This window comes from Oryx dammah, unplaced genomic scaffold (genome assembly GCF_014754425.2).
Source record: "Oryx dammah isolate SB20612 unplaced genomic scaffold, SCBI_Odam_1.1 HiC_scaffold_27, whole genome shotgun sequence".
NCBI lineage: Eukaryota > Metazoa > Chordata > Mammalia > Artiodactyla > Bovidae > Oryx > Oryx dammah.
Window position 1 is genome coordinate 99,522,402 of NW_024070211.1, and position 15,107 is coordinate 99,537,508.

Genomic DNA, 15,107 nt, shown 5'->3' on the forward strand with positions numbered 1-15,107 from the left:
TGAGACGGATTGAAGGCAGGAGGAGAAGGGGATGACAGAGGATGAGATGGTTGGATAGGATCACTGACGCGATGGACATGAGTTTGAGCAAGCTCTGGGAGTTGGTGATGGACAGGGAAGCCTGGCGGGCTGCAGTCCATGTGGTCACAAAGTGTCGGAGTTGACTGAGCGACTGAACTGAACTGATTTTGTGACCCTGCTATTTTTTTTCTTGTATAGCTGTGAAGTCTAGCTCAGATGAACTCATGTACACCTGTGGCAGATTCATGTCAATGTATGGCAAAACCAATACAGTATTGTAAAGTAAAATAAAAATAAAAATTAAAAATAAAAATAGTTGTGGAAGAAAGTTTTTTTAAAGTGCACATATATGAATAAAGCAGAATATCTCAGTACTTCTTATTTCTGTACTTTCATTAATGGTAAGTAGTGTGTGACCTGTCCATGGGGATGTGGTTTAATACTAAATATCAAAGTACAGAGCACTGACGCACAGTACAGTTTTTACCTGCAAAATCACTTTACTAATGACATACTTTGTCAAATTTTTATGTGTGACTGACTATTCGCTTCAATATACCTTGACTGGAAGGATAGCTGATTAGCAGTTTTTACCAAGACAACTGACAAGAACAGAACTTTAACTTCACTTGACAGGTTATTAAATTGGGCTAAACATGTGGTTAGTCGAGGCCAGTTCTTTTCAGTCATAAGCATGCAACTGCCACATAATGTAATATCTTTTTAAAAAGTCCCTGAACAAACAGAATTATGGAAGTCGATTGTCTCAGCATGTAATGACACAGCAGTGGCAAACAGCTGCTTTTGGACTCTGTATTAATGTTTCAGGCCACAAAGACTTCATTCTTAGAACACATTCTCCAAATTGTGTTTCTAATGATGATAGTTTTCCATGTAGAGGCTTATTCCTACTTTCTCTTAGCTTCATCTTGTGGCTGTTTTCCACCAGGTTTGAGGCAGCTGGTTGTAATAATGAAAATGCACACTCTAGGGAGACTCTCCCAGTTTCTCTCTCTCATAGGCCCTTACTTAGTCTTCATACCCACCTGCTATTTTATTCTGTTTCTTGACTGCTTTACTGTTGGTTTTCCTTCATTAGAAACTAAGTGCTTACCCCAGTACCTCCAGTTTCTAAAATGGCTCTTGGTTCTTAACAGGAACTTGATAAACATTTATGTAATGAGTAAAGTTTTGAATATTGATTATGAAGTCTTTTTTGTTTATAAGAAATGAATGAAGGAAGACCAAGTCTGTGATTTTTAATTTATGGATTAGTATCATGCTTTTATTTTTTACTGACCACACTAACTAGTCCAATGCAAATGGAGGTGGTTCCCCCCCAAACCATAATTTACTAAATAAATGCTATACAGCAAAGGTATCTAGATTACTCTGGAGAGTAATTTTTTAGTACTTCTCATCACATCCTCTAGTCTCATTCTAATGAAACTATAATTCAGATCTTTAACTTTTCCTCTTTAAATTCAAGTTACATTTTATATCTTTTGGTTGTTAGGAGTGGTATACACTTTATATCTTTAGTCTTAAATAAAGCTCATAAATTTTAACAGTATTAAGATCTCAATATATTTCTTTGAGCTTATCTATACAGTTTTTTTAAAACTAACTTTGTTATCATTTAGTAATTGATGATTTTAGGTCACATTGCATGGTTGCTTGTGAAAGTGTGCTACTAAAAGATCTTTACTATTTAAAGAAAGGTTATTTTTCTTTTCCTTTAGTTTGAGAAGACAGAACTAATAAAAATGAATGTCACCCTAAATATTAGTATAGAGTCCAGAACCTGTGAGTATTAAGCTGAGATATTAGTGTTTTGCAAACCCTGCTGTTAAACTGATTGAATAAAAACCAAACAAGAATCCTCTCAGAAGCTTTTTCTCTTTCTTCTACCAGTGTAGGACTTTAAAATTTGTTTTGCTTCCCACCCGCCTCTCTTTCCATGGAATGAGTATTGGTAAACATATGAATAGATATCAAATTAGCTTAAAAATTCCCCAGAATTTTTGGTAAAAGCATATTAATGCAAAAACCATTATTCATGTTGGTTTGAGGGGTCTCATTTGGGAGTTTCTTTTAATAGTTCTTGTTTTTTGAATAAAAAGCACTGTAAAATTTCCCCCTTTTAAGAATAGACCACAGTTTGAGGAAATAAATAAATGAACACCTATCTGATTTGGTTACAATTCAAAACCAGTAATCATTTTAAGAATAACGAAGATGGTGACACGATTCACATTATAGTGGCATCGGGTCTGTAAAGGAAAATACTCTTCTTTGCTCATTCTCACCGCCGTGACGTTCTCTCACTTCATTATTATTGGTCATTCTTCTCAAGATCAGAAATGAGAATATTTTCTTCTAAATGTACTGTACTAAAGTTGGCTGAAGGATAGTAAGGATTTCTAAACTGAGCAAGTCTCCTGAATATACTGTTCCTGCGCTTGTACATGCAGAAGGAAAGTGTGGAAATTGCCAGAATCACTATCAGTGTCGGTGCTACTGTAAGAGGTATAATGCTGTGACTTGGTCCTGCAAGGAGATGAAAAAAGAAAACTTCAATGACAATGAAGTCAGATAGTTATTGTCACACAGTTACTTTCTATTTTATTTCTATGAAAAATCAAAATGTTCTCTACTGTTCCAAACCTACCTTTTCCTGGATGCTTCTTTACTGTGTGAATATCTAAAATCAAATACAAAGATATTGAGATGAAATTTTCCTTTTAATTCAGCAAAGTTATGTCATTACTTCAAAAAATGATGGTGCATGGATCAAATCTGAGCACGTTTCTATAAGTAATGTTTAATTAGAACTCAGCCATCTTTCTGTCGTCTTTGGCGGCTTTTTTGCTACAGTTGAAGCGTGACAGAGACCATATGGCTCCTATATCCTGAAATATTTACTATTTAATCCTTTACAAGAAAAATTTGCTGACCCCTGATTTATTTAATCATCAATATTAGTGCTCACAAAGACATATACTGCCTTTTTTAAGCTGAAGAATCCTCATCCAGTCTCAGCACTGTGCTGCAATAAAAATATGAGTGAAATATAGTCCCTGCCTACAAGGAACTCAGTTTTGTTGGGATCTGATGTGGAGTTGGTCCAGTGATGATAACCTCCCTGGCTTTTTGCAGATTTAAAAAATGAGTACCTTCTCATGTCTCAAGAATCTTGGGAAATGAGTAATAGCTCTTCCATTCAAAAAGTTTGAGGGTTCCTGTTTGAGGATCTTCTACTGAAAGAATATATCTTTTCCAAGTAGACTCTATATCAGAATTTGAACTCTGCTATTTTTGATCTAGGCAAAGATCCAGAGAATTATACAGGGAATGACCCAGAGAAAGAGCAGTAAAGGACTTGTCAGTGGAGGACTACTTGGTGTGCTACTTAAGACCCATGAAGAAATGTCAACATTGTTACCAGTAACAAAAACACACTTATATATATATATATATAAAACCTTGATTTTGCAATTTAAAAACAATACTATATGATTTTACATATTATTGAAAACGTAGTATTGTGTATAGAAAAGTTGTGACCAACTTAGATAGCACATTCAAAAGCAGAGACATTACTTTGCCAACTAAGGTCCGTCTAGTCAAGGCTATGGTTTTTCCAGTGGTCACGTATGGATATGAGAGTTGGACTGTGAAGAAGGCTGAGCACCAAAGAATTGATGCTTTTGAACTGTGGTGTTGGAGAAGACTCTTGAGAGTCCCTTGGACTGCAAGGAGATCCAACCAATCCATTCTGAAGGAGATCAGCCCTGGGATTTCTTTGGAAGGAATGATGCTAAAGCTGAAACTCCAGTACTTTGGTCACCTCATGAGAAGAGTTGGAAAAGACTCTGATGCTGGGAGGGATTGGGGGCAGGAGGAGAAGGGGACGACAGAGGATGAGATGGCTGGATGGCATCACTGACTCAACAGATGTGAGTCTGAGTGAACTCCGGGAGTTGGTGATGGACAGGGAGGCCTGGCATGCTGCGATTCATGGGGTCGCAAAGAGTCGGATACGACTGAGCGACTGAACTGAACTGAACTGAACTGAAGGATACTTTTCAAAGAAAGACTGATGAATGGGTATTCATTCTCAGGATGGAGGCAGTGGGCAGGTGTAGAAGGGACACATGGAGTCAGAAAATTCGGATACTCCTCCCTGTGGCCTCAGTTTGGACAAGTACTTTTCTCATCTGTAACACGGGAATGTTGTATCTGTTTCACTGCCTTGAACACTTGCCGTGAAGGATGAAAGAGGTGTCCTGTGTAGTACAGGAAACCTTAAAGATTTGAACAGACATGAGGTGTTTCTAATTTGTTCTTGATAGCTGAATGCTAGTGGTTGCTTGGGCACACTATTAGCTTAGCTATGTTTTCCGCACAGAGCTGATACCCACACTTTTGGAACCTCAAACTTTGGTTCCTACACCTACCAGTTTTTGCCTTTTCATTGCCAATATCTAATCAGTCACTAAAGACTGATCATTCTCTTTTTCCATTTCCTCCCTCCATTTTTGTTCTAGTTCTAGGGCTCAAATTACAACCATCTCCCTTACATCCACGGTAGGTATCAACAGAGTACTTAGGGGTTCCCCGTGTCCTTCACCATGAAGTTCAGCTCTTTAACCCAACACTCCCTGAGGATGGAGCCTACAGAAATATGCTTTCACCCCCATCACCACCTAATGTGGGCTAGTCTTAAGTTCATTCTCTATTTCTGTCTTTAGTCTTACTGAAACGTTTCTCCAGTATTCTTTCCCTCCTCTATTCTCTTTATCTTTTACTATTCCAAAGCCTCATCCCCTCTCTAAAGTCTTCTTCAGGAGCCCAGGCCACATCAATCCCCCCTTCTTCATAATACTGGTATCTGGAAACTGGTGTGATTATTATAAACATCTTCCACTGTCCATAATCCTTACTGTCTTAGAAATCTCTATCATTTGCAACTGACTAGAATTTTCTGGCTTATATTTCTAAATTTTTATCACCACAAAGATGAAGTTAAAATATGATTTATAATATACTATGGCTTGCAGTAGAAAAACACATCTACTTATCCACAGTAAGGATACCTAGGCCTGAATTATATTTCCTGTGACCAGAAATGATACTTTAAAATTCTAAGTTGCAGTTGCCAGAATGAGAGTTGCTTGTTTACATTTCCAGCTCTATTTGCTTGAGGTAAAACTGCTTTTTTGCCCATTAATATAACAGCCAGATGACACAAGAAAGTCATAGTCTTTGAGTTGATTTATAATGATTTTTTTCTGCATATGAGAGAAAGCTGGTATGTTCTGTAAATTATTTGATGTAAGACAAGACAATAATGTCAGAATCTATTTGAATACTCTCTGAATACCTGAATTTTAAAAGTTTTAAGTGTAAAGAGGTGGGTCAGCTTTAGTCAGGATGGAATCAAATGAGGATTTACCTTTGAACTTTACCTACCTGCTTCCATTTTACATATAAATCCCTTTTTGTCTTGACATGAGGATAATTGCCACACTCCTTCAGGAATCCTCAGGGCAACACACAGATGGGGTTTGAAGTGGTCCACCTCTGGCTTCCGAATACCCCAGTTTGATTGATCTGTGGGAGTTCCATCAAACCACTTTATGGTTTCATCTGTGGAAAAAAAAAAAGCTAACTTATTATGAATTACATGCATGGTTATCAAACATACTAAGTGTTGAATAAACCATAGAAAGCAGCCCCTAAATTTAATGAGACTCTCCTTATCTGATGCATTCAATTCAGTAGGTGCAATCATGAACTCATCATCAAGAGGTAGGTGTTAGTAAAGCTGTCTTGTGAACAACTCTCTTTATGGTAGATATGAGGTTCTAATGTAGTTCATTTGAGATATCATGTTTCTTAATATAACAGTTTGAATTTTTAAAGTTCTTTATCATTATAACCAACTTAAAGAAATCATTTGAAGGCCTAACATCTATATCATTACAAAAGAGCTCACTTTTTAAAAGAATTTTACAGTGAGCTTCTTTTAAAAAGCAAGCCAGTGGTGTACCAAAGGGTGAAGATGCTGGTAGAATCTATCTGTGTGTAAGTGATAAGGAGGTGCCTTGTATGAAGAGGACTTAAAACAAGCAGTATAACTAAGCATACATCTGTCAGCTTTTTTATTATCACCCTGTGCTAGAAGTTTTAAGCAATATCTGTGATTGAAATACTTTTCCTTCCCAGTGTGGGCCCATCCTCCACCTTGGTATACCCCTGTGACAGGTTCTCCATTCCAGTTTAAAGTAATTTTCTTTACAAGTACTTTCTTTGTTTAATTTATTTATTTTTAATTGGAGGATTATTGCTTTACAATGTTGTGTTTGTTTCTATCATATATCAACATGAATCAGCCACAGGTATACATATGTCCCCTTTCTTCTGATACAACTACTTTCAATAACCATCAATAACATAAAGAAAAAAAAATAATACTCTCATCTAATTACAAACTCTGACTTTTATGAGTAGCAAATAACAATTCTATTAGCACTATTTATCACTGGGACATTTCCGTAACTCTATTGTGCTCTTATATGACATTTGGGAACCCAGGATATTTTAAAGTAAATATGGCTTTGATGTCTTATGACTAAGTCTGTGAACACAAAGTTCCAGTCAAACATCTTCATAATGTGAGATTAAGTATAAAATAAACTTGTTGTTTGTTTTCATTTTTGGTTTTCTGAGATTATTTCAGAGAACAAGAGGGTATAAAAAAAGGTTAGCAACATTGTCTTTGAAAGAAATGGCTTTAGGACTTATGATATTTTTTCACAGCAAATGTGCCCAAGGAGAGCTTTCTGGTTTGCAGATGTCATTTGCATCAACCTTGACCACTGTGTATTTATTTATGCCCTCTCCTCTTTTCTACCCATGTTACTTACTGTCACCATCAAACTGAGCATTCAGCCAAATCATCTGGACTGAAGAACGGAAAGCTAAAAGCTCTTCTAGAAGAAAAGAGTTTTCAGCTTCATCTTTGATTGTTAAAAGATTAGAGCCTATAAAAGAGACAAGTAGCAAATGAATAAGTATTTGTGTATATATGTAAATATAATTAAAATAATTCATGAACCTCAGCCTTTGACACATATAAATCAATGTTAAGCACTCCCTCAAACACCATACACAAAAGTAAACTCAAAATGTTTTAAAGACTTGAAGGTAAGATGTAACACCACTAAACTGCTAGAGGAGAGCATAAGCAAAATATTTTCTGACATAAATCATAGCAATATTTTCTTAGGTCAGACTCCTAAAGCAAAAGAGATAAAAGCGCTGTATACCAGAAACTAACACATTGTAAATCAACTATACTTCAATTAAAAAAAGCTCAGGTTTTGAAAAATGAAAATTTCCATTGTAAATAAGTATTTTTGATTAAAAATTTAAAGGTAATATGACACATTAAAAGATGCAAACTGGTACTTAAAGCATGGAATGTTAATTTGGGAGAAAAGTTAAGATTCATATTCAGATACATTCAAAGGGAACACTTTCTTGGGAATGTGCAGTATCCTGAGACATCACCTTGGGTTTTTCATTGTATTCTGGACATTGAACATATTAGCTGTAAATTCAATAATATTTACTTTTTCAATTTTTTTTCCCACCTTGTCACACCACCGATTGAAGCAAAACAACACAACATGCTGCCACTTCACCCAAAAGCAGTGTTTTCACTCTGCCTTTTCTTGACAGCTCAGCGGGTCATTAGCAAAAGGCCCACTGAGTGCTTTTAAAAGAGGGTACTTTTTCAATTATTTTTGTTTTGCTCCTAAAGTCACTGAATTATCAGACAAATGAAGAAATGACATTGTTTACTGAAATGTCAAGAAGGAACACATTGAAAGCATTTTACCACCACAAAAAAATTACCTTTCTTTTTGCAAAATTCATGAGCAGCCTCAAAACTTGTACTGTCTAGGACTGTAGAAAAACTGTAGCAATTACTTTTGAATTTTATCCAGGGAATTGATGCTTCTGAGCACAACTCTAGGTGTCCAGACAGTCTTGTTTCTATGAACAAAATGAGTTATGATTTCAGGGTGGTAACTGGGTTCATTTATTGAGATAAACATTGTATTACACTCTATGAAAGACCAAGATAAATATATGTAATGAGATTTTCATGATAATACTCTGAAAGAGTGGGTTTAATGTAAATGATCACAAAACTGAAATGGCTTATAGCATGTCTGACAGAAATAATCTTTACCTATACATAACAGGGTATATTAATGCATAGCTTCATAGGCTTAGTTTGGGTGCTATCTTTCATATTTACAATTAGGATTGGAAAAATGATTGGAAAAACTGGGGAATGAGATTCATAGAAATACTAGCAGCTGAATGAAGTTGACAAAAAGGCACTTCAAATGAACAAAATGTGTTCCATTCAGTGGTGAAGATTTAGTAAATCCTTACCTGCTAGTTAACTTATGAGAGAAAATAAATCATTCAGTAAAGTATCATAACATAGCACAGCATAACCCATCATAATATAACATCATAACAAAGTAACATGTCATATCATAACATATCATATCATGATATAACATGACATAACATAGCACCAGATATAACTAAGTGGAATTTGGGATGGACTTTGCTTCAGAGGGCAAGCATGAGAGTCAGACATATCCACACTGAGATCCTAGATGTGTGGCTGTGGGTATGTTACTATCTTCCCCACACTCCCACACACATAAAAGAGAGTTAACAATAACATCTTTCTTACAACTTAAGAAGTTTAGGTGGGCTAGTGTCTAACAACTTAAGCACTCAATAAATGCAGTGTTATTGAGAAAAGAAGGATAATTTTACAGTGTTTTAGAAGGAGAATTGGCTTTCCCAATATATGTGACTATCATTTACATTTTTGTCCTGTATTGTTTTGATCTGAAGTTACGTAATATGTATGCTATTTGACTTACAGCATCCGGAGTATAAGTAAATACATGCACACTTACTAAATGAGAGATTTAAAAAGAAACCAGTTAGTGTTAAGGAACTCTCTTTTTATATGCCAAAGCAATCAAAAGAAAAGGGCCCTGATTTAATGGGATAGATATGACATCAGAGATCAAGGAAACTTGGCTTCTACTCCAAGAAGATCTATGAGATCTTCAGGAAGCTATGTAATGCTCTGAGTTTAAGTTTAATTTTTAAAGTTCACCTGGTTGGACAAGGTGACTTTTAAGTGTAATGAGATGTATTGTCATTATTACCATGTTTTATATTTGCATATAAGTATAAATATTATTACTATGCTGATGATTCTAGCATCTTATTAGTCTTGGACTTAAACAAATCCTCAGTATTCAAGATCCTCCACACCTGCTCCTAACCCATGGTTCTAGCTTGATTTCTTACTTCTCTCACCATAAACCTGCCATGCAGGAAAATCCCAATACCAGCTTTACTTATACATGTCCACTCCTTTCTTCCTTCCATGTGTGCCCAGGCCTTTCTGCTCAGAGTGCCTTGCCATGTCCCAGAGTTTCCTGATTCCACCCATTCATCAAGACCAATCTCCACAGTCATGTCCTTCAAGAAACCTTTGTACTTTTCCCCAGGTGAATCTAATGTGTCCACTTTCTTGCTAACCCCCACAACGCTTGCTATGGTTCTTGTATCATTTGGTAGCCTGCCTCCTGTAACAGTTATTTGTCTGTATATCACCTACCAGACCAAATCCTTCTTGAAGGCAGAGAATTCTTTCTACTTTCCCTCAAAGCTCCTGCTTAGCACAGTGCCTTGCATAGTACAGGTTCACAGCACATATTTCTTGAGTTGAATAGAACCTACTAGTGGGCACTCGACAAATGGCTCCTTGCAGATACGACTCGCAGGCTGTGCTACTCCAGCGTCCATGGGTGTCAGCAAAAACACAGTCACCAAGGAAGGATGACTCATCGTCTTTCCAAAAAGTGAAGGAGGATTTGGTACCATCTGACCAGTAAAAATTAAGACCGTTCTGTGGAGAGAAATTGGACCATCATTTCCTTGCTGTGAATGCTGGTGGCGTCGGCCAGTGCTGTCTGAGGAGCCCTCAATTCACACGTGATTTTTATTTCCACTTCTAGATGTATTTTAGGAAGCCTAGGACAGCTTGTGAGTATGGCCTGACAAAAAGGACTCTCTGACACAAGCAGTATCTTTTTTAGTTTTGGGGAATCCTTGGTTCCTGTCCATCAAATTTCCCAGTAAGCAGTCAGAGTGAAGCTGTTCTATATCTTGTTTTTTATTGTTGTTTAGTCGCTAAGCTGTGTCCAACTCTTTTGTGACCCCATGGACTGTAGCCTGACAGGCTCCTCTGTCCACAAGATTTCCCAGGCAAGAATACTGAAGCGGGTTGCCATTTCCTTCTTTAGGGGATCTTCCCAACCCAGGGATCAAACACTTTCTTTTGAATTGGCAGGTGAATTCTTTACCACCGAGCCACCAGGGAAGCCCATCTCATTCTTTACACCAAAATAAATTTAAGATTGAGCCACAGGTTCAGTCCCTGGGTCAGGAAGATCCCCTGGAGAAGGAAACAACAACCCACTCTGGTATTCTTATATGGGAAATCCCATGGACAGAGGAGCCTAGCGGGCCATAGTCCATGGGGCTGTGAAAGAGTCAGATATGACTTAGCAGCTAAACAACAACAGCATCTACAGGTTCATACGTGCAGTTGAAAACATAAAAGTGCCAAAGAAAACTTGGCTAAATAGTTTATGCTCTTAACATGGGAAAAATCTTTCCATGTCTGATAAAATAATCCAAAGACCATAAAGCAAAATTGCCTACAGAAAGTTAAAACATTCCGTAATACAAAAATACAATAAGGAAAACAACAATAAATGCAACAAACAGCCATGAAATACCATCCTTTCAGCTATCCTACTGGCAAGGATTAAAATTTTGACATACCCAGTGTTGACAAGGATGTGAAAAACTAGACGTTATCATATACAATTGTTAGCATGTAAACTGTCACAAACTTTTGGAGGGCAATTTAGCACCATTGCTTGTTAAAATTTAAAGTGTACTTCACCTCTGGGGATTTATCCTACTTGTACAAGGATATTTGTTGTGCCTTGTTTGGAACTGTGAAAACTGGGAAGAATGCAAAAGTCCATTCACAGGAGAATGGTTCAATAAATTGTGGCATATCAGTATATGCTGCTGTCTCAAAGACTGTATCAGACTTTTATGAGCTGACACAGAAAGCTGTACAACCTATATTAATAAAAAGGCAAGGTTAAGGACAGTATATATATAGTATGAGCTCACTTATATTTAAAAAAGAGTATACCTTTTAACACATTACATATATATATATATATATGCATACACAGAAAATTTGTAAATGACATACAAGAAACTGTTTACAGTGATTGACTTTGAGGAGTGGAACTAGAAGTCAGAATTGAATAGGTTTACTTCTCATTATTTGAGTAACCACTTTCACTTAAAAAATATTATTTTCCAAACCATATGACTAGAGGGGAAAAATGACATACATGTTAAATTACAAGGAGTATTGAATTGATTAATGACCAAATTTATAGGCAGGAGGCATGATTCATTTTTCTTGGGGATTCTTTAAATGCAGCAAGTTACCCGAATTCAGGTGTTTGAGTTCAGGATGTATTCTAGTGCACATATGAGGCAGTATCCTGAAATTTCTCAGACCTCTTCAGAGAACCTTTGAAGGGTATTAATTTCCAGAAATTAGGCAAGTAGTTATTTACTCTAAAAAGGGACACCTTTATTTTGTAGTCATATGCTGCTCATAAGGTTGGTCAATAGTTACTGTATGCTCATAGTTTTAGCTGCTCAGTCATGTCCCACAGTTTGTGACCCCGTGGACTGTAGCCCGCCAGGCTGCTCTGTCCATGGAATTCTCCAGGCAAAAAAATACAATGGGTTGCCATTTACTTCTCCATTGTTCATAGGGTTGGTCAATAGTTATTGTATAATCCAATTACTCAAATGTTACATTTACTGTTATTTTGTGACTCTGTTTTTCTGTGGTAATGTCAGTGGCTATCTCACTAAAGAGGTAGATGTGAAACGTAACTATGCAAGAATTGTACAAGGGATTTTAGGAAACCTACATCTTCAGTGAACAGTCCAATCCAGTGGGCATATCCTACCCGGTTAAGGATAACAGTGAGGAAAGACTGGTGGTACTGGTCTGTAATGCTGGCCAGTTCTGCTCCATGCATCAGGCAGGTTTTTAGTGCTGTATACCAAGTCATATTTGCATTAATTATTTTGTAAGTTCTGTTTCCATATTCTAAGGTATTAGGGATTGGATACATATCAGATGTATTTATCCTGTGTCCAGAAGCATCTAGAACAAGAACAGAAACAAAAATTGTTTATAGCATCTGGATGAGAATAGGGGAGGCAAAGCTTAGCATGGATCCCAGTACAATGATCCATACTATTGTTAACATCAGTTTTCCTTCCCAGAACTGACTACTTCAAATTGAAGACAGTATCTATAAATATAGGTGATGCTAAAGGACAAAAACACTTAGAAAATTTAATGAATGAGTTTTTAAACATATATAAACATATACTGAATCATTTCTAGATTTCCTGTTTTTGATAATCCCTTGTCAAACTGACCACTTTTTGGTGAAACTGATAGTGACCTCATTAGGCAGGTTTAATTATAGTAGGTACACTCAGCCTTATACATATATTAAGTTCTGTTGCTGGCAGAGCTTAATATTTACTAAGAGAATATTAACAAATATAATGTAGTCAAATACTGCTTTGCGGGCATAAATTACAAATGCATATTCTCAAATATAATACTATTAAACTTTTGAGACTGGTAGTTGTTATCCTGTTTAATATTAATACAATTTCTAAAGAGAAGTTAAAAATAAGTTAATAAAATGTTTAGAAATACATTACAGTTCTTATAAACCATTATTATTAATACGTCACCCCCTGTCAGAGTCAAGATTTATAAATGAAAAGACTAGGTTTTCCCACACATGATACTTGGTTCTTTGTGTTCATGAGTGGCTGTGATCAAGTGAAAACCAAGCTCATGTGTTATACAAAGATGTTTCCTCTTTGATACACACATTTGCCATTTTGTTCTGTTCTATATTCAGGCTAAATTTAGGAATTCTAGAACACAAAGACAGGGTATTTCTGAACTGTCTGATCTAAAGTAGCTGGGATTTCTCTCTGTATACTGGTTTTATCACATTTGGGGTGAAGAGGAGCACGGGGAGATGTAGATAGACCCAGAGCCCTGGGACTCAGTCGCAGACCTGACCCTAAATGGCTTAGAGACCTTGGCCAAATCAGCCAGTTCAGTCTCTCTAAACTTCAAATTTCTGGTCTGCGAGAGATTGCTAAAGCCTTTGTTAGAAGTATGAGGGTAAAAGTCAAGGAGATGGTTATGCAGAGCACTGTGCTATAGGATGTGGAACTCAGCAGGCACTCAATAAGTGCTACTTCTTGCTCTCCTCTCCTATTCTTGTCATACTCTCCCAAATAAAAATGGCAGAGTGGGGATTTGACTTTTCCTGACACTGTTACCTCAATGTAGCAGTAATATATATTGTAAAACCATTGTAAAACCAAAGTGAAACAAATCTATTCACCAACTAAATTTTTTTTTTACCAACTAAATTTTGATGGACCACACTTTCATCATCTGTTTTTCTTTGTAGAAGTCTGTTTACCAGCTGATGTACCAAGTCTAAACGTTATTTATATAAAACTAATATAACACCAAAGTAGCTATTTAATAACAGTTATTAAAACTAAAGTAACTGAAATTCTTTGTATGTGTGACTTAATGCCATTTTAATTGACTCTCCTCCACTAAGTCATGCACCTGTATTTTCACATATATGAATTTCTTGCTGTGTAATTGATTTCATCATTTCAAAACATAAGCGATTTTGAACATTACAATATGCCATCTGCTTCCCTGAGAAAGATAGGTCCACTGGAAACCAAATTCAAAATTGGGGGTCTTGATTTAGCCCTTGTCTCTCTTTTCATTTAGATATCTTTATTCTTTTGGGCAAATCAAATTCTTTAGGTTCTAAACCCAAGGCAAACACATATTCATATGATAAATAAAGAAGAGGAGCCAGAATTTGGATAGTCAGAATTTGTAGACCACAAGAACTTAATGTAGTTGAATAGTAATATAATAAAAACAGTAATAAGGAAAACAATAACGGTTTCTTAAACATATGCTGGAACTTGCTAAACATTGTATATATGTAAAGTCCATGAAATAATTATTATTCCATTTTACAGATGCAGAAATGAAGATTCAGAGAAGATGACAAACTTTACTGACAGTTTATTTACAGAGATGGGGTAGGAACCCAGGTGGTATTTGAACTTCACCACCACTGCTCTATACTGTTTCCAAAAAATCATATATATTCTTAGTTCCAGAAATATCAAAGAGAGAAAGTGGTTCAGAGAGTACTGAAAAGATCAACATTATTCTTAAATACAATGATTCTATTCCTATAATAAATATAACAATTCTATTCTTAGAATAGAAGAGAATCATTGTATTTAACCAAGAGACTTTGAATACGTTCCTTATTATTCCTAAGCCTCAAGGTCCTCATCTGTAAAAGGGGGACCTACTTCATAGAATTGTTGTGAGGATTTTATGGCATAATACTTATAAAATGAAGGCACGGTTCCAGGTGCATCATAAGTGTGCAAGTAATGATATACTGATATTATTTTATTCCTACAAGGCTCTGCTCTTCTCATAATACTCTTTCTATTGATCTGATATCTTCTTTCAGTTCCTAACCACTACTATTCTTAAGTGATAACTGTGAACTAGGAACTAGGGTTTTCTTGAAACTGCTGTTATAAGGATGGTTGATACTTAGTAGCATCAAAGAATTCGCATGTATGTAACACTAAGAGGTATAATTCACATTCCAAGTAAGCATGTATATCCTCGGCTGCCTACAGTTCCACACAGCTCTAGACACAGACAATGGCCTTCTAGGGAAGCCTGGGACTGG

General features: G+C 36.2%; 1 protein-coding gene and 1 non-coding gene across 2 annotated transcripts in view; both read right to left on the reverse strand.

Annotated features, from left to right (window-relative positions):
• Nucleotides 1–624: 624 nt before the first annotated feature.
• Nucleotides 625–15,107, reverse strand: part of PLA2R1 (phospholipase A2 receptor 1) — a 125,459-nt gene continuing 110,976 nt past the window's right edge. The window contains exons 24-30 of the mRNA XM_040229192.1: nucleotides 12,180–12,418; nucleotides 9,880–10,048; nucleotides 7,948–8,088; nucleotides 6,954–7,070; nucleotides 5,497–5,673; nucleotides 2,693–2,725; nucleotides 625–2,571 (exon numbers count right to left, since the gene is read on the reverse strand). Coding sequence (XP_040085126.1) covers nucleotides 2,357–2,571; nucleotides 2,693–2,725; nucleotides 5,497–5,673; nucleotides 6,954–7,070; nucleotides 7,948–8,088; nucleotides 9,880–10,048; nucleotides 12,180–12,418 — 1,091 coding nt within the window. The 3' untranslated portion in view covers nucleotides 625–2,356. The remainder of the gene's footprint in view (nucleotides 2,572–2,692; nucleotides 2,726–5,496; nucleotides 5,674–6,953; nucleotides 7,071–7,947; nucleotides 8,089–9,879; nucleotides 10,049–12,179; nucleotides 12,419–15,107) is intronic.
• LOC120855214 lies at nucleotides 7,682–7,818 on the reverse strand. The gene has a single exon (XR_005719184.1). It is a non-coding gene; the product is annotated as a small nucleolar RNA SNORA21 (small nucleolar RNA).